General features: G+C 44.7%; 1 protein-coding gene across 1 annotated transcript; it reads left to right on the top strand.

Moving 5' to 3' along the window:
* Positions 1 to 2,443: 2,443 nt before the first annotated feature.
* Positions 2,444 to 21,895, top strand: DDX6 (DEAD-box helicase 6). Its single transcript, XM_083713359.1, has 14 exons — positions 2,444 to 2,670; positions 5,549 to 6,006; positions 9,066 to 9,129; positions 10,175 to 10,279; positions 11,118 to 11,247; positions 12,167 to 12,313; positions 12,438 to 12,532; positions 12,951 to 13,073; positions 13,196 to 13,324; positions 13,919 to 14,035; positions 14,565 to 14,628; positions 15,215 to 15,316; positions 16,848 to 17,030; positions 18,216 to 21,895. The coding sequence occupies exons 2-13, from the start codon at positions 5,807 to 5,809 to the stop codon at positions 17,021 to 17,023; spliced, it is 1,452 nt and encodes a 483-aa protein (XP_083569485.1). The 5' UTR covers positions 2,444 to 2,670; positions 5,549 to 5,806; the 3' UTR covers positions 17,024 to 17,030; positions 18,216 to 21,895.
* Positions 21,896 to 22,485: the final 590 nt, after the last annotated feature.

Here is a 22,485-nt window from a genome sequence, read left to right as displayed (position 1 = left end):
TCTTTTAAGGGTTTGCATTTTGGCGTGGAGAAAGAGGACATCCCCTCTACAAACTGTCAGAAATTACATAAGGTGGGGTTACTGTGCCTCAGGCAGGACAAGACAGTTTACACAAAACATTAGCATTTGATAAGGCAACCAGGATGTCTGTCAGACATCCCTCAATGCAGAGTATCTGGGCAATCAGTGACAATTAATACACAGGAGGTTCATAGATATAGGTGAGGAATCTCTTCAGGAACCTGATTGCTATCTAAGTCAGGCATCCCCAATCTGAGGCCCTCCAGGTGTTTTGGCCTACAACTCCCATGATCCCTAGCTAACAGGACCAGTGGTCAGGGATGATGGGAATTGTAGTCCAAAACATATGGAGGGCCGAAGGTTAGGGATGCCTGGCCTAAGTGTTCTCAGGCAAGGGGGACTAAGGAGGCAGAGGAAATATTTAGAGACTTTAGGAGAGCCAAGATAGCTTTTGGATTGCTCTCCTGTACTATTTTAGACATCTGGTTTATATACTTATGTATGTGTTTAACTTGTGCAATTATCAACATTTATTCTATATTTGAGACCTTAGAATTCCTATAACCCTAATAAATCCATCAGATGACTGGAGAGGAGTGACTGTAGGACAGACACAAAGAAGGACTTCTTCACATGGTGCATAAATGAGAATTCGCTCCCATGAGATGTAGTGATGGTCACTCGCTCCGGTCGCTTTGAAGATCGGACAAATTAATGGAAGAGGATACGGCTATATCTGTGGCTACTAGCTATGCTCCACCTCCATTTGAGTTAGTCTGCCTCTGAATAACAGTCACTTAAGTCACTCTGAGGTTTGGTAAAGGTAAAGGACCCCTGGACGGTTATGTCCAGACTATGGGGTGTTGTGCTGGCTCACCCTGTGGCGCAGATTCGAACTGCTGACCTTCTGTTTGGCAAAGCCCAAGAGGCTCAAGGTTTTAGACCAGGGGTCGGCAAGGTTTACTTCACCTGGGCCGGTTCACTTCAGTGGAGATCCCTCTGTGGGCCGGATCGTGCATGCGCCCGTGATTTCTGGCATCTGCATCTGCGCAGACACAATTTCCGGTGCCTCAGAAGCGAGTCTCCATACCTGTGCTGGTTTAGCGGACTCACTAAGTGGGTGGCGGCTTGTGGGCCGGTTAAATGACCCCTGTGGGCTGCTTGTGGCCCATGGGCCTTAGGTTGCCGACCCCTGGTTTAGACCACAGCGCCACCCACATCCACTTTAAGGAAGAGATATTGGATTAGATGGGTCTTTGTCCTGATCTGACCACAGGAAAATGTGTGGTGGACACTGTCTGTGCAGACAGTGCGCTTGTTCACAGCACACATGATGTATCCTTGTGGAAACTGTTGCCACCAACTGTTATAAGAATTCTATGTTCTCAAATATAGATGTTCTTCAATGTACCAGGCAAACACACATATGTAAGTATATAAACCATGTGTATGAAATAGTACAGGAGAGCAATCCTGAAGCCATTTTTTACTCTCTCAAATTGACCTCAAATATTTCTTTGTGCAAGGAGGAAGGAAAAGCTTTCCAATTGCTTTTGGAGTGTAGGGACTCACACCTCCCTGCAAATACAGTCTGGCAAGTACAGTGGTACTTCAGGTTAAGTACTTAATTCGTTCTGGAGGTCCGTTCTTAACCTGAAGCATATGTAACCCGAGGTACCACTGTATCTGAGCAAACTATCAATATGTTTAAGAGATTCAGGCACTAAAGTATTTACCATCTCAAAGGAATGGCCAGGCTACCCAGAAAATGCAATCAAGGAAGGCATTATCAGGTATCCTGGTAGGCAGGAGAGAAGCAACACTTTCAAATTGTTTTGTATGTATGTTTTGTGGGGGTATCTTAGGCTACAGGGTGGGCAAGTGTCTTTATACGGGATTGAGCAGCATTGTTTGGGGTTCTCCTCCCTCCTGCATGCGGCGAGTGTGGACCTTGTTGTTGCAAGTTTATTTCCTTTAATAAAGATCAGGCTTTGCTTTCATATACTCTAGTGGGCCTCTGCTTTCTCTCCGACCGATAGAGATCTCCTGAGGGACTCTAGACAGAATCTAGATATTCCACAAGGGAATTACAAGTATTTTCTTATAACAGCGCTTAAGTGGTTTTGAAACTACAGTACTGTAGGTACATTTGACGAGGAGGGGAAGGAGGAAGCAGCGTCCATCTGCCATAAGGGCGTAGTAGAGCCTCCATGTACAGGAGCAGAGTCTGCCCTGAGCACCCGCGTCGAGCACGGGCCGAGGAGGCGCGCGCAGCTCGGGCCGAGGAGCGCAGGAAGGGAGGGGGCGAGCGTCGCCGTTGGAGCGCGACCGAAAACTCCTCAGGAGCCTCTTCCCTCCGCAGACAACGGAGCGGCGCTCGGAGCATGCGCGCCCAAGCGTTCGAAGGGGTGGTGCTTCCGGCGTGGGCGGGGCCTGCCCTGAGAGAGGAAGGAAGGAGGAAGCCGCCATCTTGTTGTCGCGTCGCCGCCGCCGCCGCCATAGTCCGGAGCAGACCCACCGAGTGACGGGCTAGGAGATAGGCCGACACCCGGAGCGGAAGACCGAGCGCAGCAAGGCAGGCGCGAAAGAAGGGAAGAAATAAAGGAAGGAAGGAGGAAGGAGAGAGCGAGCGAGCAGGCAGCAGGGCCGGTGAGGCGCTTCCCCTCTGTGAGGCGCGGGGGCGGCAGAAGATGGGGCGCGCGCGTGCGTAGCTGGGCCTGGGATCGGGGCCTCCCTTTTCCTCCTCACACGCCCCTCAGCGACAAGGAAGCAGGGAGGGGGGAGAAAGCGGGGCGGCCGGCCGACGGGCCTCGGCTTGTGGGATCGGCGGCGGGTGCCCGGTGAGGCCCGACGAAGCTGCCCCTGCTGAGGGACGGGCGGCGGCGGCTTTGTCGGCCTTCAGGCCGCGCCCCCTCCCCTTCCTTTCTTCCCTCTGCTTCTCGGTCCAGAAAAGCGCGCGGAGGCCCCGGCAGTCGCAGCAGTTTCCCTTAAAAGCGGCGGTCTGCGGGTAAAGGGTTCTTTGACTGCGCCGGGTGGAGGCTGTGGCCCCGCGGGATTCTGGCCTAGGGCTTGGTGGCTGCTCACTTGTCCAGCCAGGAACGGAGGGTGTGGAGCTGGTTCCCCACCCCCCTCCGCTTTGCCGACACATAATCAAAATGGGGAAAGGGTGAGGGGAGAGAAAGAGACGCCCTGGAACTCTCTTGTTCCCTCCTCGGAGGGAAGCAGAAGGGGCCTGGAAACCTCCTTCGTAATGAAAACGTTGCAGCCCCGCCCCCCCAAAAAAATCCAAAAGGGGGAAATGATCTTAGTGTTATAGCCAACTAGCTTCTACACAGAGTAGACCCACTGAAGTTGATGGATCTAATCTAGCCATGCCTATTCATTTCACTGGGCTCTTTCTGAGTATGAATAGTAATGGATGCAATCCATAATATGCAGCTTCGCTCCGCAGCCACTATCTGGCCTGGCTGTGGAGGAAAATGTTTTTAAAGCTGCCACTTTAAAATTTACTGTTGTTGTTTTTTTTTTCAGGGTAGCAGGCCCCTTATTTTCATTTGTGGCAGCTGGTCAGCTAGTCTTAAGAAACGGGGGGTCTTCTGACCAGTGCTGTAGTTCCAGCAGGGCTTAGGGGGTTGCTTTGTGGGTCTTTTGTGATTCTCTGCCTTGGGCGTATTGAGATGCAGTTGGGGGAGTGTACTACGCTCACGCACATAGTGACATTTTGGCCTGGGAATTTCTGGACTTGCCATTTTGGAAGAAATAGTAAATTAGTTCCTCAAATCACAACACTTGCAAAAGGAGGAATGCAGACTTTATTGAGTACACTCTTGTATAATCAAGCTTGTATCAGCTACACTCTTGAGCGCTTGCAAGCACTTTGGGGATTGCTCAGGGAGGCCTAGAGTGGTTTTATCTTAGTCACTTTTCAGCAGAGTAGAAAGAGAGCTAGCTACACTGCAATATCAGTAACACAAACAATTCAGAGGCCTCCCAGCAGCTTCTGTTTAGTTTTCTGTTGGGCTGCAGCCTCTCCTGAGTGACTATACTTTTGTAACATATTCTCAGAGGAACAGTTGAGTTTTGAGGGTACATACCCTTCTCTTTACATGTAACTTCAATACCAAGACTTCAGCATGTGCCATCCATAAAGAGGCTTTGCTCTGGAATCTTTGTAAGCCTGTAAGATGCATCTGGCAAACTTCACTCCTTATTTCCAGTCAGGTGGCTTTAGCTGAAGAGGTGCTCTGCAATTCAGAAGCCAGACTTCCTGCTTGGAGCGCTTGCTTGTGTCTGTGAAGTGCCATAGTTAGAGCTCCCTTCCCTTAACATGATTTGCAAGCATGATTTGGGGCCACTAATTTTATATGTGCACAGGAAAGGGCTTTTCAAAGTCACCCTTTCATAAAAATTGGAGAGGGAACTTGTCACTGTCTGCATACTGTGTACCTCCATTTCATTTCCAAAACAAGTTCTCCTTTAGAAGTTTTTAAAAAAGGCATCACACCAGTGTGCATACTTCATTTGCAGCAATATTTTCAGCATATAGGAGGTAGTGTAATAAAAACAGTACTGAAAAGAAGAAGACAGTACATTCAGGATATTAAGCAAAAATTTTGTAGTTTTAGTAAGAGTTTTGGAAACAAAGTTTAGAGAGCTTATGGCTAGTTTATTAACAAAGACAATACACCATCTGTACTGGCATCCTTTTGCAATGCAGAGTTGCTGGGGAACTAGTGGGAGTCTTTGGATGTGTATCAAATTTTCTCATTTCCAGAGGTGTGCCTATGTTAGTCTGTTGCAGCAAAAATGAGTTTTACAGAACCCTCATGACACTAGGTCAGATCCATCAGGACACAAAGGATTCTCTTTTCTCTCCACCCCCTACAGCCCCCACCGGCCCCAGAGGGTCCTTCAGTGTTTGCTGTTGCCCAAGTGAAAGTCCCATTGCCACAGTTGGGATATCACTGTAAAAAAAAATATTACTTGGATTAGAGTCCACTTCATCAGATAAAGTTTGTTCTCAGTGGGCAAATTTATATACATCTGGGTGTAGAGAGAGAAATGAGAGAGAAATGTAAACAATGAGGTCAGATAGAAAGGAATGCAGAAAGCCTAGTAAGTGAAAATTGCATTAAAGTTTAAAACGTCATAAAATTACATAAAATAAGCAGGGTGATCATGATGATAACTTATTATTTTACTTTAATGTAATTTTCTGGCTTTATTGTTTTATTTCTATCTCATCTCAATGTTTCTCTTTTTCCCCTCATGTGTCTATATATCCACCAACCTGGGAGCACACTCAGTGCGTTTGAAGGGGGCCCTAGTCCATCAAGGCTTGTGCCATAAGAAATTTGTTAAGTCTTTAAGGCACCACAAGACTGTTCATTGGGGGTTTTTCCTTATCAGTAGTCTATTAGTAAAATAGTTCTCCTAATCTGTCTGCATCATTGAGGACATCCTTCCAACTGTTACAGCTTGCAGCAAATAATTAGAAATACTAACAGTATTATCTTATCTTTTTCAGATTGAAGTGAGTGGTTTTTGGATAGAACTCAAGTTTGTCAGAAGACTTTTTTTTTTTTTTTAAGAGAGTTGTTCCACAGTGCAAGTTACTGCTTTACTCTTGAGTGACTTTACAGGTGCTTGCCTGCGTTGCAATAAAAGACTCATATATTGAGCAGGACCTTATTTATCTCTTCATCTTGGAGAGTCTAATAAACTATTACAGTTTCTGTACTCACAAAGTTTTGAAGTTGAAAAAGACATCTTTATAAAGCAAAACATGAGTACAGCCAGAACAGAGAACCCTGTTATAATGGGTCTCTCCAGTCAAAATGGACAGCTGAGGGGCCCCGTAAAACCCACTGGTGGCCCAGGAGGCGGGGGAACACAGGCTCAGCAACAGATGAACCAGCTGAAACATCCCAACACAATCAATAACGGCACTCAGCAGCAAGCACAGAGCATGGCCTCCACTATCAAGTGAGTACTTGCCAAACTACTCAGTAGCCATGTTGGTGCTTAAAGGATGACCTCCAGAGTTCTTCCTGTGGGCCTGTTTTGCCAACCGGAGCAGTACTTGATGCGAAGCCTTAACTGCCATCCTTTCTGTTCTGTTAGTTTTCATGCATTCTAATTGTTGATCATGAAATGCCCTCATGTGTTTGTACAGAAAACCCAGTGTTTCCATTGTTAATGAGATTGACAAAATCCACTTTGGTTGTGCTAGGCTCTGAGCACTTTGGACTCCATAGCTGCATTAATCAGACCTTAACTAGTGTACTGTGTCAGGTTCTGGGTGCTATGCTTTAAGGAGGATGCAGGCAAATGAAAATGATTTAGAGGAGGGCAACAAAGCTGATCAGCCATATGTAAAGGGAGTCATATGAAGGATGGTTGAAAAAACTGAGTGTGAATGCCCTGGAGGAAAGCCTAAGTGGTAACATGACAGCACTCTTCACATACCTGCCCCAGAGGACAGGATTAGGAGCTCTAAGGAGCTTAAGGTACAGGTGGATAGATTTTGGTTGAAAATGAGGAGAGCCCTCTTGATGGTTCTAGCATCAAACAGGGAGGTGGGCTATATTTCCTACAAATCACCCTTCACCTCTCTGATTCTGTGGAGCTTCAACGATTTCAGCAAATACTTAATTGGGATTCTTGTACTTCATTTCTTAATGTGTATTTGTATCCATCAATGCACATGGTTCTTTAGAGAACCCTGAGAAGCATATAATAATAATTAAGCACGTTAAACATTAATAACATATGGTTTACACAATAATTCAGTATATGTAACTTCAGAAAAGCTTTCCTAATCAGAGAAGCTTTGACTACTTCTCTGAGTAGCCTAGGCTCCTTGATCTAATAGCAAATTGCTGCAAGCACAGAAACACTATTGAGAGAGCTGTATTAATAATTGAGGCCAGCTACTCCAGAGAACAGTGAAACCCGCAATCTCAGGAATATTGGACTTGTGCCTTAGAGGTAAGAACCATCATACTGATATTCACCTGGAAACAAGCTCATTGGCTACCAGAGGACTTACTCAGAATTGGTGTGTATTCCCAGTAGCTGACATTGGTGATTATACTGGTGGCTGCATTTGTGATGGAATGAAGTTTCTGCATCATCTTCAAGGTCAGCTACACATAGCTGCATATTGGAAGAGTGAGGCTTCCAGACTTGCATAACAGTGGCAAGGCCACTTGCCCCCTGCCTTATTGGTTGAAACTGTTGAAATGTACTGCTGTCCGTAACTTCCACCTAAGAGTCCAGGAGGAAACTCCAGCAATTAACTTATTTCAGTTAACTTATTCCAGTTATAAGATTACCTACTATGAGCATCTGTCTTGTCTGGACAAAGTTTGATATTGACCCTCATCTTGATCATTACTGACTTAAGTACTTTTTTCTGGGGGAGATGCAGGGCTACGCACACCCCTAAACATTTTGTGAATCTTTGTACTTTTGTCCATTTAATGTATTTATTTTTCCCAATTTGAACTATAAAATGGTGGTTTTCTTGAGTCAAAATGAGAGTACCCCATATCATTTTTGTTTTAAAAAAAAAGCACTGGGTCTCCTTACTCACAAAACGTGTAGCACTTCCAGAAAGATGCCATAATCATTAGTTACAAAAACTGCTGAGAAGTTCAAGAGCATTATGGGAGTTATGCTCCCCATGTCTCTTACTGGAAGTCATCAGCTATGGCGATTAAGGCAGTCTGCCTGAAACCACAGCCAGAAGCCAGTTTGATATGGACCTAGATAGACAGCTCCTTATCTATAGTTCACTCAACCACTTTGGCTATTAGGAATATTGGCCTAAAATTTCTTAGTTTATGGTAATTGGGGAATTTTTAAAAAAGTTGTCTTACTATAGAATTTTTTGGTTTAGATGAAAAGCATCTTTCCCCTAATGAAGAATTGACTATATTATGAATTGATTATGGTGTTTATTAAATCTCTTTAGACAACTTTTATGGAAAGACCCAAGCCAAAATACATGGCTTATAAAATTTAAAACCATAATTAAAACAATTGTCCATAAAAATAACAAAATCAACAGTGGCAGAAAACACTTAAAGAAGAGATATTTATTAATGTGCTGTCAAATACACACGGTGTAGAAGGTTTTTACCTGGCACCATATAGATACAGCAATTTCTGTGCCGGGTGAGCTTTGGGAGAATATTACCGAGGTGCAGAACCATCACTGAAGAAGCCTTCCAAGAACATTTATTGGAGCTGACCAAATAGATTCATGTCAATAGACACCTTCTACAAAGATAAGTGCCCTGAACCACACAAGGCTTTATGGGTTAAAATCAGAACCTTGAATTGACCTGGAAACATAGGCAGCTAATGTGGTTGGGTTAGACTTGTAGCCTGATCATCTGGCTGCTGCATTCTTCATTAATTGCCATTTCTGCACCTATGTTCAGCAAAAATCAAACAACTTCTTGGTTTTTAATACAATTTCAGGTGCTTGCTTAACATTTATTGGGTACTTGACTGCATAATGAGGGCTTTGGATCATATGTCAGAAGAACTTTGCGTCCTGAAACACAGAATAAGGTGGTGCACTGTCGGTCTAGGGAATCTTGTCTTGCTTAGTTAGTAGCTAGATTAAATTTGCCACTATTGCTTTCAGTTAACTAATTCTGATAAGTTTTCTAAGGCATGGATTTTGCATCTGCCACATGCATAATGTAAGTACAGTATATGGACCTCATCTGACATAGCTGCACAGTATAGATTTTACACCATTTTAATTGTCATGCCTTCCCCAAAGTGTCCTGGAAATTGTAGTTTGGCATGTGCTGAATATTTTCCATTGCAGAGCTCTTGTTCCCTTCACAGTCCTATGAGAGAAGATGCCTATTATATGAATTTAAGCCTTGGGGTACATTTGAGGAAGCATTAGTTTTTCTTTTGTCATGTTCTCTGGTTTGCATTTCTGGCTCTGTGGTACTCTCAGTCTAGAGTGGAATGGTGCATCCTATCAGCGGCTGACAAGTCTTATTTTCTCACTTCAGACCTGGCGATGACTGGAAGAAGACTTTAAAACTCCCTCCCAAAGATCTGAGAATTAAAACTTCGGTAAGGAGTTCCTAAACCTAGAAAGCATGCAAATATTGGGCTTTAAATATAATTGAGGGAGGTGTATAGGTGTTTGGACTAAAAAAGGTAAAGGGACCCCTGACCGTTAAGTCCAGTCACAGACAACTCTGGGGTTGCGGCGCTCGTCTCGCTTTACTGACCGAGGGAGCCAGCGTTTTGTCCGCAGACAGCTTCCGGGTCATGTGGCCAGCATGACAAAGCCGCTTCTGGCGAACCAGAGCAGTGCATGAAAACTCTGTTTACCTTCCCACCGGAGCAGTACCTATTTATCTACGTGCACTTTGACATGCTGTACTAATCACATTAGGGGAAGTGGGTGGCGCTGTGGGTAAAACCTCAGCGCCTAGGACTTTCCGATCGCATGGTTGGCGGTTCGAATCCCTGCGGCGGGGTGCGCTCCCATCGTTCAGTCCCAGCGCCTGCCAACCTAGCAGTTCAAAAGCACCCCCGGGTGCAAGTAGATAAATAGGGACCGCTTACCAGCGGGAAGGTAAACGGCGTTCCGTGTGCTGCGCTGGCTCGCCAGATGCAGCTTGTCACGCTAGCCACGTGACCCAGAAGTGTTTGTGGACAGCTCTGGCTCCCGGCCTATAGAGTGAGATGAGCGCACAACCCTAGAGTCTGTCAAGACTGGCCCGTACGGGCAGGGGTACCTTTACCTTTACCTTTTACTAATCACATTGGCTGTGTAGAATGGACCGAAGGGCTTGTGCATGCAAGCAAGAGCATCTTTTAGTATATATTCTCCATGATGAGCAAATGAACAGGAAGCAAAGGAAGCTGCCTTATACTGTTGGTCTGTCTTTCTGAGTAGTTTCTACACTGGCTGGAAGCAGCTGTCCAAGCTTCCAGGAAGGGGTCTCCTCGGCCCTATCTATAGAATGCCAGGGATTGAGCTTGGGAGCTTCTACATGCAAAGGAGGTGTTGTCCCACTGAAGCATCACTCTGCTACCTGCTTTTATCTGGTACTGAAACTGAATATGTGAGAGGGCATGAGCTGACTGTTTTACTTTGCTTTTTCAGGATGTGACATCCACAAAAGGAAATGAATTTGAAGATTACTGCCTGAAACGGGAGTTGCTGATGGGAATTTTTGAAATGGGCTGGGAAAAACCATCTCCGATTCAGGTTGGTTTGTGTGACAAGAGCAGATGTAAGGTGCTTACCTGGTGAATGAAAATTCAGCTGGTAGAGGACTATTTGAGCTCGATGGTGCATGATATGGTGCTTTAGATTCCTGTTGAGCATGATGCTTTATTTTGCCATGTTGCTTTCAATGGCACTCTGGCAACTTTATCTAGCTGCTGTGTGGATAACTGAGGCTCCTCCCTCACCCATGTATGTCCAGAGTTCAGGAACATTATTGTTCAATACAGTTAATGCAGAACCTTCCCTGCTTGAGTCATTCTTTTTCAGCAATTACAAACTTCTTATAGCTGACCAACTAGGAGGAAAGCCATTATTTTCTCAATAGGCCATTGGTGTCACAAAATATGTGGATTCTGTATTAAATTGTTTGTGCATCCAGTCCTTGTGTGGAGGGCAACAGGGAGAAATCTTGACTCGTTGCTTTTTCTGTGACACTTTTACGGGAGGACAAGGCTCCTGTGCTTTGACTTTGGTTCATCCTGAAAACTATATCATCTGAAGAAACTGGAAGCAGCTATCTCTGCCCATTTTTGAAAAGGAAAAAAAAAACCCTAGCTAGTTAGTTACCTTTGAGTCACCATACTGACAGGATGAGGGCCCCTCTGTAGCTTCTATCACTCTGCTTGTGAGAGGTCCAGTTCATGATGATAGACTTCTTGCTTGGGTGGCGGGCCATGCATGGAAGATATATGCTTGTTTGCCCTAGGGTCTTAACTACTGCTACATTAGCTCCAGTGCCTCCCCCCCCCCCACCCTTTGCTCCCAGTAGAGGTAAGCATTGTGTTTTCTTGTGCTGATCCTTGTTACTTCTTTTAAGGAGGAGAGCATTCCCATTGCTTTGTCTGGGAGGGATATCTTGGCTAGAGCTAAGAACGGAACCGGAAAGAGCGGCGCCTACCTCATTCCCTTACTTGAACGGCTTGACTTAAAGAAGGATAACATACAAGGTGAGTTGAAGATGGGAAATAAGTAAGCCCCATGAGAACTTTGTCTAGATCTTTAAATTTCACCCACCTTACTATCTTTAACTTCCCACTTCACAGTTGTCAGGAAAGCAAAGCATTAGACAGACTTTCTCAAGGTTGATAATGCTGCTTTATCCCTGCCTTTTCAACAACACCCCTTTAACCTTTAGCAGCAACTGTTAAGAAGGCTGTTCCTTTGATTCACAGAACACTTTTACAGGAAGTAAAAATTTGAAGGGTTGAACTGCAAACTTGCCCACCCCAGAGTTGTGAAACAGTTGCTGAGATTTTCTCTGCATTGTAGAGATAAAATGCTTGAGAGTAGATTTAGTTGATGAAAATTACAATGGGATGCAATTAAGTGTTTCTTGTTGCAGTATGCTCCCGCCAACTAAGAACATAACTTATTTTTTGAATCAGTCTGTCTTTAGTCCAATATTCTTGGTCCAACTGGATGCCTCGGGGAAGCTCATTTGCATACCAGGCAAGAGGGTGATAGACAGCCCCCAATATTTGTTGCTTAGAAATAATTGCTTCTGGACTAGGTGAAACTTCCTTTATTGAAGCTGTCTGAGCTAGTGACTTAAAGACCACCACGTTAGTGAATTCAATCAATTAATTGTTCATTTTGTTAATACCTTTTATGTCCTGAGCTTGCTGCCAACCTGTTTCATTGATCTTTGTAGTCTAGGTTTTTATATGTTTGAAGAAAAATTCTCTTTCCGTTGCCTCTGTTTACAATTAACACTTTTATTGTATCTCTGTATAGCCTGGTAAGAACAATGGGATTTTTGAAAGTCTTGTGTTGAGCTCTTAATGGGTACAATATATGAATGCAAAAATCCTTGGACTGCCGTGAATATTTTTCTTTCTTGCACCTGAATATTCTTCTTTCTTGCAGCAATGGTGATTGTTCCCACACGAGAACTTGCCCTGCAGGTCAGTCAGATCTGCATCCAGGTCAGCAAACATATGGGAGGGGCCAAAGTGATGGCAACCACAGGAGGAACCAATCTGCGTGATGACATAATGAGGCTTGATGATACAGGTAGGATATCTTGTGATGCTGAAGTGTAGAGCCCTGGATGCCCTACGTGGCACCTGACTGTTTAGTTTCAGACTTCCATAATTCAAGTTGCAGCTCATCTCTGTGTGCTTCTGTGTTTTTGCAGTGCATGTGGTGATAGCTACGCCAGGGAGGATTCTGGATCTCATCAAGAAAGGAGTAGCAAAGGTGGACCATGTCCAGATGATTGTTCTAGATGAGGTAATATTAGCATTGCCAGACTCTGGAATCTATTCTTTGCAAGTTAAAGTAGCAGCACGTGGCAGCTCCTGTTCCTTGAAATGCATTTTGAAATCAGGCCTGTATCCTGGTACCCTTGCAAAGGGTGATTCTTCTGCTTAAAAGGGGTAGGGGCTGCATGGAAAAATAAGGTCAAGTTGATTCTGGTTAAGGGCTGGGATACATTAATGTCTTTAGTGGCTGAGGAAACCCAGCCAGATGGGCGGGGTAGAAATAATAAATTATTATTATTTAGGCAGGCATGTTAAGTGAAGCTGGAACTCTTATTTGGAACTACAGTAGTTGTAAAGACAGACCAGTAAGGATCTCTGAACGTTGAGCAAGCTTTTATATATTGCATGAAGACTCCAGTGTTAAATTGGTCCACTTGTATTTGCAGGCAGACAAGCTGCTGTCCCAAGATTTTGTTCAAATAATGGAGGACATTATTCTCACGCTACCTAAAAATAGACAGATCTTGCTATACTCAGCCACTTTCCCTTTAAGTGTACAGAAGTTTATGGTAAGTGCAGCATTGATTATTTTCTTGGACTGTTGGCACTTGCTACAACATTTGATAAATCCCTCTTTTCTGAATGACAGGAAATGTCAAAATGCCCAAATGTCAAAATGCTTCTCTTTCAGAATTCCCACTTGCAGAAACCTTATGAGATTAACTTGATGGAAGAGCTGACACTGAAGGGAGTTACTCAGTACTATGCCTACGTAACTGAGCGCCAGAAAGTTCATTGTCTCAACACACTATTCTCCAGGGTAAGCTGTGATAGACCAAGTCATATAACTAAACAGTAAACTAAATAAAAGCCGTTCATTTAGAAAGCACAGGTCTGATGACTCCTGGAGAGGAAATGAGGGTTTACATGGTGGCCTCCTCTAATATAGTCCAAATGAAAAGCTGTGTTTGCATATCTGCACCCCATCCCCCATAATTTTTCCCGTAGAATAGAACTCTGAATGAGAAATTGTCATTTAAGAGGCTATACATAGCTGTAGGCTTCATGTTCTGGATTGTTCTGAAGCTACATTTCTTTCCTGAGTTGGGGCTTAAGTTGTGAGGGGCTCAGGAACTATGCTGAACCGAAGCAGCCGCACCACTTGTTCATCTTGCAGCTGGTAACTCTTTTTACCAGAACCATTAGAACTACTTTGAACCACCTTTCCTAGCCTGATGCTATCCAGATATTTTGAACATCCAACTCCTATCAGCCTCAGCCAGGGGAGGATGATACATGGTTATGTGTGGGAAGTGTTTGTGCAGTTTATAAATGAGATGCTTTGTTGTGATCGTTTTGTCTTTTTAAAAAGATTGGAATTTTCAGACATTGAACACTTTGTATTTGTATTTAGCTCCAAATCAACCAATCAATCATCTTCTGCAACTCTTCCCAACGGGTTGAACTACTAGCTAAGAAAATTTCCCAGCTGGGGTATTCGTGCTTCTATATCCATGCAAAGATGAGACAGGTCAGTATGAAGTTAAAAATTAACAAGCATCTATAGGATTTTAATGCAACTTGGTTCCTGATACTAAGGGTTGGGGGGGGGGGGCAGATGAGGAGATTGATGCTGTTCAGGTGTTCCCTTCTTGCTGCATGACACATTCAAATACTCTCTGGAACCACCTTTAGTTCTGTTACTACTACTCGTATGGCACCGAAGTATGCCAGTGTTTGAAGAGATTTCCTTCAGTTCTTAAATGAGAGTCAGATTGGTACTGGCACAATGGGGGGGCTAAACAGATGGCTAAATTAAGATAGAATTGGGGTAACCTAGTGTGAAAGTGGAAGACAGGAACTGATAGGGAGTGGCCCCAAATATAGCACTTCAGACTTGCAATATCTGGTGCAGCAGTTTTTCCTGCAGTAAGTTGTGCTTTGTGGCATGAATTGTGCAAACTGTTGTTTTCTTGCTGTTTCTCTGGAGATTCCCAGCTGCTTGGTCTCTCAACATCAGGGGATGTTTTGGTGAATAATCTCTTCCTCTTTCTTACCAGGAGCACCGCAATCGTGTGTTCCACGATTTCCGGAATGGCTTATGCCGCAATCTTGTTTGCACTGGTGAGTACCCCTTTTGTTTTTTCTCTGGCTCATGTCTCAAGCCTAGTGACTATTCAATATCAAATTGAAAGTAGACTTAGAATATCTTCTCTGAGCTTCCATTTTGGAAATTCATTAAGCACCTTCAGTCAAATAGGAGAATGCAAGAGGGGTATGGGCATTATTATGAATGGACGTAAGAATGAATAAGGGGGGAAGCAGTTTGGATAACCTCCCCCAGCTTCTTGTTGGCTTAGTAGTTATCCTTGAAGAGCATTCGCAACTGAATGGTGCAACAGTTTGAGTAGTCAAGAAACGCTTTGTCCAGGTTCTGAATTTTCTTGGTTGGGAAAAGTTAGCTATGGGACAACTGTGTATTGTTCATCATAAATATCTATGCGGCTGTGAAGGGTCCTTCAGGGTTAGTCCTTTAAAGAATCTAGCAGCTCTTGAGGCTAAAGGAAAAAAACTTAATGCAAAATTAGTTGTGTCTTGGTTTCCTGCCCCGCTAATGCCTGTTGGCAGACCATCTTACCACTTCTTGGTTGAGGAGGGCTGTCCTTGTCACTTTTGTCAAATTATCTAAACTGAAAACTTCATTTTTCAGATCTGTTTACCCGAGGTATTGATATCCAAGCTGTGAATGTTGTGATAAACTTTGATTTTCCAAAGCTGGCAGAAACGTATCTCCACCGTATTGGCAGATCAGGTGAGAAAGCTGTGCAGTGAAGAATGACAGTTTATTTGGTAGCTTCTCGCCAAATACTGCTCAGTGAGCAAGCAGCAGCCAACTTTGACTTTGTCCTTCATGTTGGAGCCCATGGCCAGATTAGGGTTCTGTTGGTGCACCAGCCACCCCTCTGTTAAGCAGAGCTGATGTCATCAAGCTCTTTTCCTTTGAAAAAACAATCCGTGAGCAATATTACCCTTATTCAGTCATTTATTTCTGCACAGTTCAGATTGCATAGAGAGAGGGGAGATGGGACCATGTGGGTCATCCCTCCACTGATACTACCCATGTGTTGGGGAACATGTAGGCTGTTATTGTTGCAGCTCATGTGGGTTTAGGAGGCTTCTCTTCCTTCAAACCTTTCTACAATATGTGGACAGCATGCGGTGAAACATAATGGCAGGGGTGAAGCTAATGTGTGGGGTATCACTATCGCTTATCCAGCGATCTTGATAGGAACTAGTGTTATTTCTGAAACCATTCAGAGGAAGGTAAACCAGGTTATCATGGTAGCTATCATGATACCTCCAGATGATGTTGGACTGCAGCCTCCATCATCCTTGACCATTGGCCATGCTGGGTGGAGCTGATGGAAGTTGGGAGTCCCACCAAATCCTATAGGCCTCATGCTTTCTATCCCAGAGTTTAAACAGAGAAGCCTTATTGAGTTCCCATCATCTATGCAGTCTCCTAACCTCCTGGTGCATGTTACAGAGAGCCGCCCTTGAAAACTCAGCTGGCGTAGTTGCAGTTCACCTGGTGTGGTAGTGGGTTGACACAGATGCATTCTCTGCAGCGGCTTTGTTGACTGCCAGTTTGATTAGGAGCACAATGCAGTGCACCAGTGAAGTCCTACTCAAGCCAAGTTCTTCATGATTCTGTGAACCACACTCCCTGTGGTCCTACCCCAACCCATTACACTCTGAGAATGGGCACCTTTTCAAGAAGAGCTGGGGGGAATATTCTGAAGCAGGCTCCCCCCGCCCCCATCAGGATTGTTGGTTGCTCACTGCAGGTTTGAGGAAACTTTGCAGGGGAATAACCTAATCTTTCTTCTTGTTTCAATTGCTATGCAGCAATTAGTTCCACAAATAGAAAGCTATTATCTATCTATTGTAGATAGCAACATATTTCCTATGATATATATGTAATCTGTTTGGATTGAACAAGAAAAATAACATGCAAATAGCTTTATTACAGAGATCAAAATGTGAGCCTTGCTTGATTCTTAACTTTGTACTTCACCCCTCCTCACAGGGGAATAGTAAAATGCCCTTTTATTATTTTTGTTGAAAGTTGAAAATACTAGAATAAATGGGGATGTGAAACTTGAAAGTTCAGCTATACAGGGTGTGGGGAGGAGAACTGGGTGGCCTTTGAGTCTTGCGCTGGGGTTGAACAGTCTTCAGCACTGCTGCTGAACCAGCCATGCATTAACTGACAAGGGACAAAAGCTGCTACAAGCCTGAGGATTTTCTCAACTTATGTCAGCCAATTTCTCTCCTTAAAGGTCGATTTGGCCACCTTGGGCTAGCCATCAACTTGATCACCTATGATGATCGGTTCAACCTGAAGAGTATTGAGGAACAGCTGGGTACAGAAATCAAGCCCATCCCCAGTAACATTGACAAGAGCCTGTATGTGGCAGAATACCACAGTGAGCCTGTAGAAGATGAAAAACCTTAACTGCTGCGTACGTATTTGACTTGGGGACTGAAGGGAGAAGCATGCTGAATTAGACTTTCCAATCACTTTTGGAGAGGTGGCTGAATAGGCCATTCCTGCTCACTTACCTGTCCTATGCATGCCTGTGCAAAGCAGTGCTACTTGTCTCCGCACTTTGCACTTATTAGTTGTTAATTCCCTATATTTATGAGGTCTGATAAGAGTTTATAGCTTGGTCATAAGGATCACTGCTTTCTTGTGGCTTTTGGACTTGTGGAGTATCAGAGTGAGCAAATTTTCTACTTGACTCTTGGACATACACCTTTCAAACAGCCTGGGGGCAAGTTTACTATTTTCCCCCCAAACAGTGGTTAGAGAGGATTTTCTTTCTGCTTTCTCAGGCTCCGTTAGTGGCTGTGAGAACAGATTGAGGGGCAGCTGATAGAAATAAGGGACTGTAGTTCAATGGTAGAGGATCTGCTTTGCATGCAGAAGGTCCCAGGTTCAGTCCCCAGGGAAGGAGTAGGTAAAGACGCCTGAACTGAAACTTTGAAGAAGTGCTGCCAGTCAGTACTGAGTTACATAAGACCACTGGTCAGCCTTAGTATAAGGCAACTTCCTATATTGTTGACATCTGTCTGTCTTGAGAGACAATGGAGTGCACCTTCCAGGGTGAAGTCAGACCGCTGGAGAATCACAGCACCTGCTGTGGCTGCAGAGACATGTACAATTGTTGGGTTCCTAAGTTGTTGATGTGTGTGTGTGTAAACAATTTCTCACGTGTACTGGAGTGTAGATGTGTTCTTACAGGAGTTTAAGGATGTCTTCCTATCAAAGGGCATTCCTATAGCTCGAAGAATGTACAAAAGAATAATAGAATTGTAGAGTTGGAAGGGACTAAAATATTCAAGCTTCTTGACTAAGAAGTAGCAGGGAATTATTTTTTTAATCATTTTTCAAAATACAAATAATTCTTCTTAAAATTATAGAGAAAAATATTATGCAGGAGGCAAAAAGATTTTGCATGGGGAGCTAACCAGGAAGCATCTTTCCTTCTGTTTATGCTGCCTCGCAGGCAGGCAGCAAAGCACACACCTTGCTACCTGGTTTTGAGCTGTGATCGCAGCTTTGGCCTACACACCCTATAGCGAAAGTGTCAACTTTCAATGCATTTTGTGTGATACTAATGTGAGTGTTTCTTCTTCCTTTCTAGGCTTTGCTTAAACACACAAGCTTAAAGCCCTTTGATCCGGATATGTGATACATTGTTTCTTTCGGGATGCCCTTCTCTTTGTGGGTTTTTCATCTATTGTTTTTGGAACTATGAAGATTAAAGAGCTGAGTTTTTTTCCGTTTTGTTTTTTTTTTAAATCTGGCTGTGAGGATGGAAGCAGAAAATAGGAAGGAAATACCTTTGTTTTTCCCACATGTTTGCACTGTGTGCTGACTGAACATTAGTTGCACTAACTGCTGGTTTTAATTTCTTTCTTTGTGGTGGAGAAGAAGAACTCTGAAAAGAGAAGACTCCCAAATTCAAGCTTGACTCTGCAATTTCAGATTCACCCACAGCCGCCTGACTGAGTGCATTTCAACTTCTCCCTGGCTCCTCATCTGTCTTTTAAGCTAAAGAGCTTGTTACTTATTTGTGCAAAGTGCCTTATGCTATGAGACCATTCAGAATATCACCTTTCAGATACAGCCCAAGGAGTCATTTTGGTTCAGGTCAAAGTCTCTCTCCCCACCTCCACTCCCTTCCCCTCTCGCACACATGCTGGGCCGGGAGGTGACACTTGTCAGTAATACTTTTTTTTTTTGTTCAACTTTTTTTTAAAATGGAGGAGTTGAGATGCAGATGCAGTTCACCCACTCTGTAAATACGTGTATTTAAACAAAAGAACCCGGACCACCTGGGTTGATTTGAGTGCAACATCAACACCCCAGGAGGAAAGAGCCACTTGCCACCCACCTGCAATATGGAGCCATCCGAAAAGCCCTCCTTGTGCTCTTGTAGAACACTACAGACTGGTTTCCGTGAGTCTCCGTTGGTGGTCACAGCACTTGCTAGGTAGACTTGTCTCAGAGCCGTGGTGTTCTTTCCTTTCTGAAGCGTGTTCCACAGAAAATTGGATGTGTATACTTGTATAAACTCTGTAAATATGTGTTTTTTTTTCTGTTATGGGTTCATATATAACTTTCTTTTTTCTTTTTTCCTGTTTTGATGAAGTTTGCTGGGGTTAAAGGGATTATAGATAGATCTTGACAGCAGCTAAAGGTGAGAGGGGCTCAGTTTTCTGCAACACTACTCCATGCCAAGCACTACGACTTCAGACCTGGAAGAGATCTGGGGATGGGTTAGAAGTGTGTCTGGGGAGCCCTTTTGGAGGCACACCTGGATTCCTGCCTACAAGAAACTCCAGGAAGGTGGCATCTGTGCTGGAGGGGGCACAGTCCTCCTTTGCCTTCTTGCAAGATAGAAAAGGACATGCAAAGTGTGGATTTGGGACTAAAAAGAGCAAAAACTGTTGGCCAATTCCAGAGTTCTCTTGGATTGCGTTGCCTCTTTCGACTTCTTTTTGACTTTGTCTCAAGCCTGTCTGCCTAGAGACTGGAGCAGGCCAGGGCAAGCCCCTCCATGCCCCTGCCCAAGCCTTTGCTCTTTTCTCCCCTCTCTGCTGCAGGTGGCCCGCATGCCTTGAATACGACAGGCAAAAGCTTTAGGTCCAAGTAGTGTTGCTTTAAATTGTGCCCCTCCCAATATGCTTGATGTTTGGCCTGATCTGCAGGCAAAAGGAGTGAGTAAACTCGACCTGTAAACTTCTTAAGAATTCCCTTCCAGCCTGACCAGCAACAGGCTGCCAGGAGGCACCAGGGCAAGCACAGACCCTCTTTGCTCAGACATAGTCAGAAGCTGCACTTGCCACACCATCCTGCTTTCTTGCCCCAAGGAGCTAAGTGACCCTGATTTCTCCCACGATGGAAAATGACAACCTTACCCAGCCTACTGCTTAGAGGTCTGTGCTTAGAACCAGGTGCTTCCTGGCAACACCTTTCAAAGTGAAAATGTTTTGTCTAGTAACTCCACAGTAACGTAGCAGAAGCTGCACTAAAGTATAGCTCCACTGCTGGGGACTTTACTGCAGCTGCATCAGACTGGCAAGTACTCTGTGTGGGGTGGGAGGGGGGGAGGGATGCTTTGTGGGTGGGAAATTCTGACCAAAAGCAAAATCTTGCTCTTCTGCTGCAGCCAGTCTTCTGTCTTCCTAGCAGAGGAGGGAAGGGGGTCATTTTAGTGCAAAGGTGACAAGTGTGCAGGAATCTAGAACCTCGTAGGAGCATGCACACCTGACATGGTGCCATGAGTTGAGATGGCCCCCATGCCCTGTGCCATGCTCAGCCGGTCACTCTTGAAGCACAGCATTTTTAAATGGAAAGTATTACTTTAAATGTGGCCTCCTAGCAGGGGAGCAGCATTTGCCTAGATTCGTGAGCGCCAATCTTGGGTGGCTTTTGTTGGGTCAGAAAGCCACTTGGTGCTGGTTAGAAGCCCTCTCTAGGGCATAGAGGGACATGTAAATGGAAAGATGCTCCAGATATTGACTAGGTAGACCCTGGTCTCCCTCCCATTTTCCCCTCTTAATCTGAATAGAAACCCTGAAGATTATGGGCTCGTGTTCCTAAATTGCCAATGTAGCTCCATTAATATTCATTGTGGCAGCCTAGAGCAATCTATTTTATGTTGTTCCGGCTGGGTCCAAAGAGAATAAAACACTGATGTACCTTGTGGCTGGCTTATCCCCCTGGATTGTGCAAGGAGTAACCAATCTACATGATAAATCCCCCCAGAGCTGGACAGGGGCAAAGCCAGGCTTGGGATACTTCAGTGTGTTCTTTCCAGAATGCCTGGCACTCGCCAGAGATTGCCCATGAGGGTGGGTGGGGGTGGGTAGGTCTTATTTGCCTTTTTTTTTTTTTTTTTTTTGAAAAAAATATATATCCAGAATGAGATGGGAGCATCTTTCCTTCACCTGCTTTTGTGTCTGTTGTGGAGCTGGATGAGATCATGTAAACAGGACACAAAGGCAGACGTGCTAACATCGGGCATCTCATTCTTATTTTTTATTTTTATTTTTATTTTGGGGTTGGGTTTACCTACACAGGACTCGTGGACTCCTGCCAGTGAAGGGAGGCCTTGTGCGGCTTCTGGTGCATGGCAGTGTCTTTGCCACGGTGTGCCATTGTTGCCAGCAGTAGGCTGACCTATGCTGCTAGTGCCAAGCATGCCGTGGGTTTGTGGGGCACAGCTACCGTTTCTTCCCTGGCAGAATATGGAAAGGGTAATCCCAAGTGGGAGCACGCTAGATCTGCTGTGGCATTTGTGATGCGCCTCTGCTATGCCAGGATCTCCCTTTTGGCAGGATTCCAGAGTTCTGTGCAGGGGGTGGGGGGGAGGGATGCAAAAATATACAAAGATAACGGCTTTGCTGTGTCTTAACCAGGAATTGTGGGGAGGGGGTATCTGGAAGAAAAATTAGTCTCTATTCCCCTTATTGAAACAAAACTGGAAAACGTCAGGGGGAGGGATGTTTTGTTTTCAGTTCAAGCAACATTGTATTTCATTAGTCCTCGGTCCAGGCCATGTTCACTGTGAACAGGGGGGACTAGAATTTGGAAACGGGATGGGGTGGGGCGGGAGGGAAGATAAAACTTTTTTTGAACTGGTAACTGGCAAATGTCCAGTAGAGCTCATGTTTTTGGTTTGATATGTGTCTGCGCACACAAGTATGTAATAGAAGGCTGACCATATCTGTGTCAGAGGGCAGAAGTGATGGATGATAAAAGCCTGACTTACTTTTCAAGAGAGAATTAGCTCAATAAAAGCTCACTGGGACTCAAGCTTGCCGTTTCAGTTTCTTTCTTGGTCCAGTGGTGGTGGTTTACTTTTGTGGGGTGGTGAGAGTCCAGGAAAGATGTGATGCATAGGCTTGTCTACAGGACCTTGACAGCAAAGACTACCCCCCCCCCAACTGCCGCCACCAATTTGCCTTGTGCCAGTATAAGCCAGGCCCAGAGGAACTGGCACCTGCTTCTGGTCTAGCTTGGCTCTGCTGAGCACTTAGCGTCAAGCAGCTCAGGAAGCCCGGCTGGTAGAATTAGGGCTTTCCCCAAGTGCCAAGGTGGAGCAGCTGTGTTTGGATGCTGCCTTCCCTGGTGTTTGTGCCCCTTGTAAAGGAATGAGCAACACCAATTGTGTTGGGGAGGTCAAGAGAAGTAGCCAGGCAGAAGTAAAAGTGATCCTTCTTTGCAAGCACTTCATCTGCATTCATGAGCGGGGTGGGGGTGGGGAGAGAGAGAGAGTACTACCTTTTTATAGATCAGTCAGAGCCAGATTCTGCTACTCTACATGGAGTGCCATGGGAGCATAAACTAGACTCCTCTAGTTCAGAGTACTGTGCTCCAGTCCTTCCCACAGGTGCCAGTCTGTG

The sequence above is a fragment of the Podarcis gaigeae genome, assembly GCF_964106915.1.
Source record: "Podarcis gaigeae genome assembly, chromosome: 15".
NCBI lineage: Eukaryota > Metazoa > Chordata > Lepidosauria > Squamata > Lacertidae > Podarcis > Podarcis gaigeae.
This window is presented reverse-complemented; position numbering and strand designations above follow the sequence as displayed.

What these genes read in the sequence shown, in the direction of transcription:
- DDX6 (XM_083713359.1), top strand. Translation starts at nt 5,807, where the DNA reads ATGAGTACAGCCAGAACAGAGAACCCTGTTATAATGGGTCTCTCCAGT. An exon ending in TCAACACACTATTCTCCAGG is followed by an intron (nt 13,325 to 13,918) that starts GTAAGCTGTGAT and finishes ATTTGTATTTAG; the next exon opens with CTCCAAATCAACCAATCAAT. An exon ending in CCACCGTATTGGCAGATCAG is followed by an intron (nt 15,317 to 16,847) that starts GTGAGAAAGCTG and finishes CTCTCCTTAAAG; the next exon opens with GTCGATTTGGCCACCTTGGG.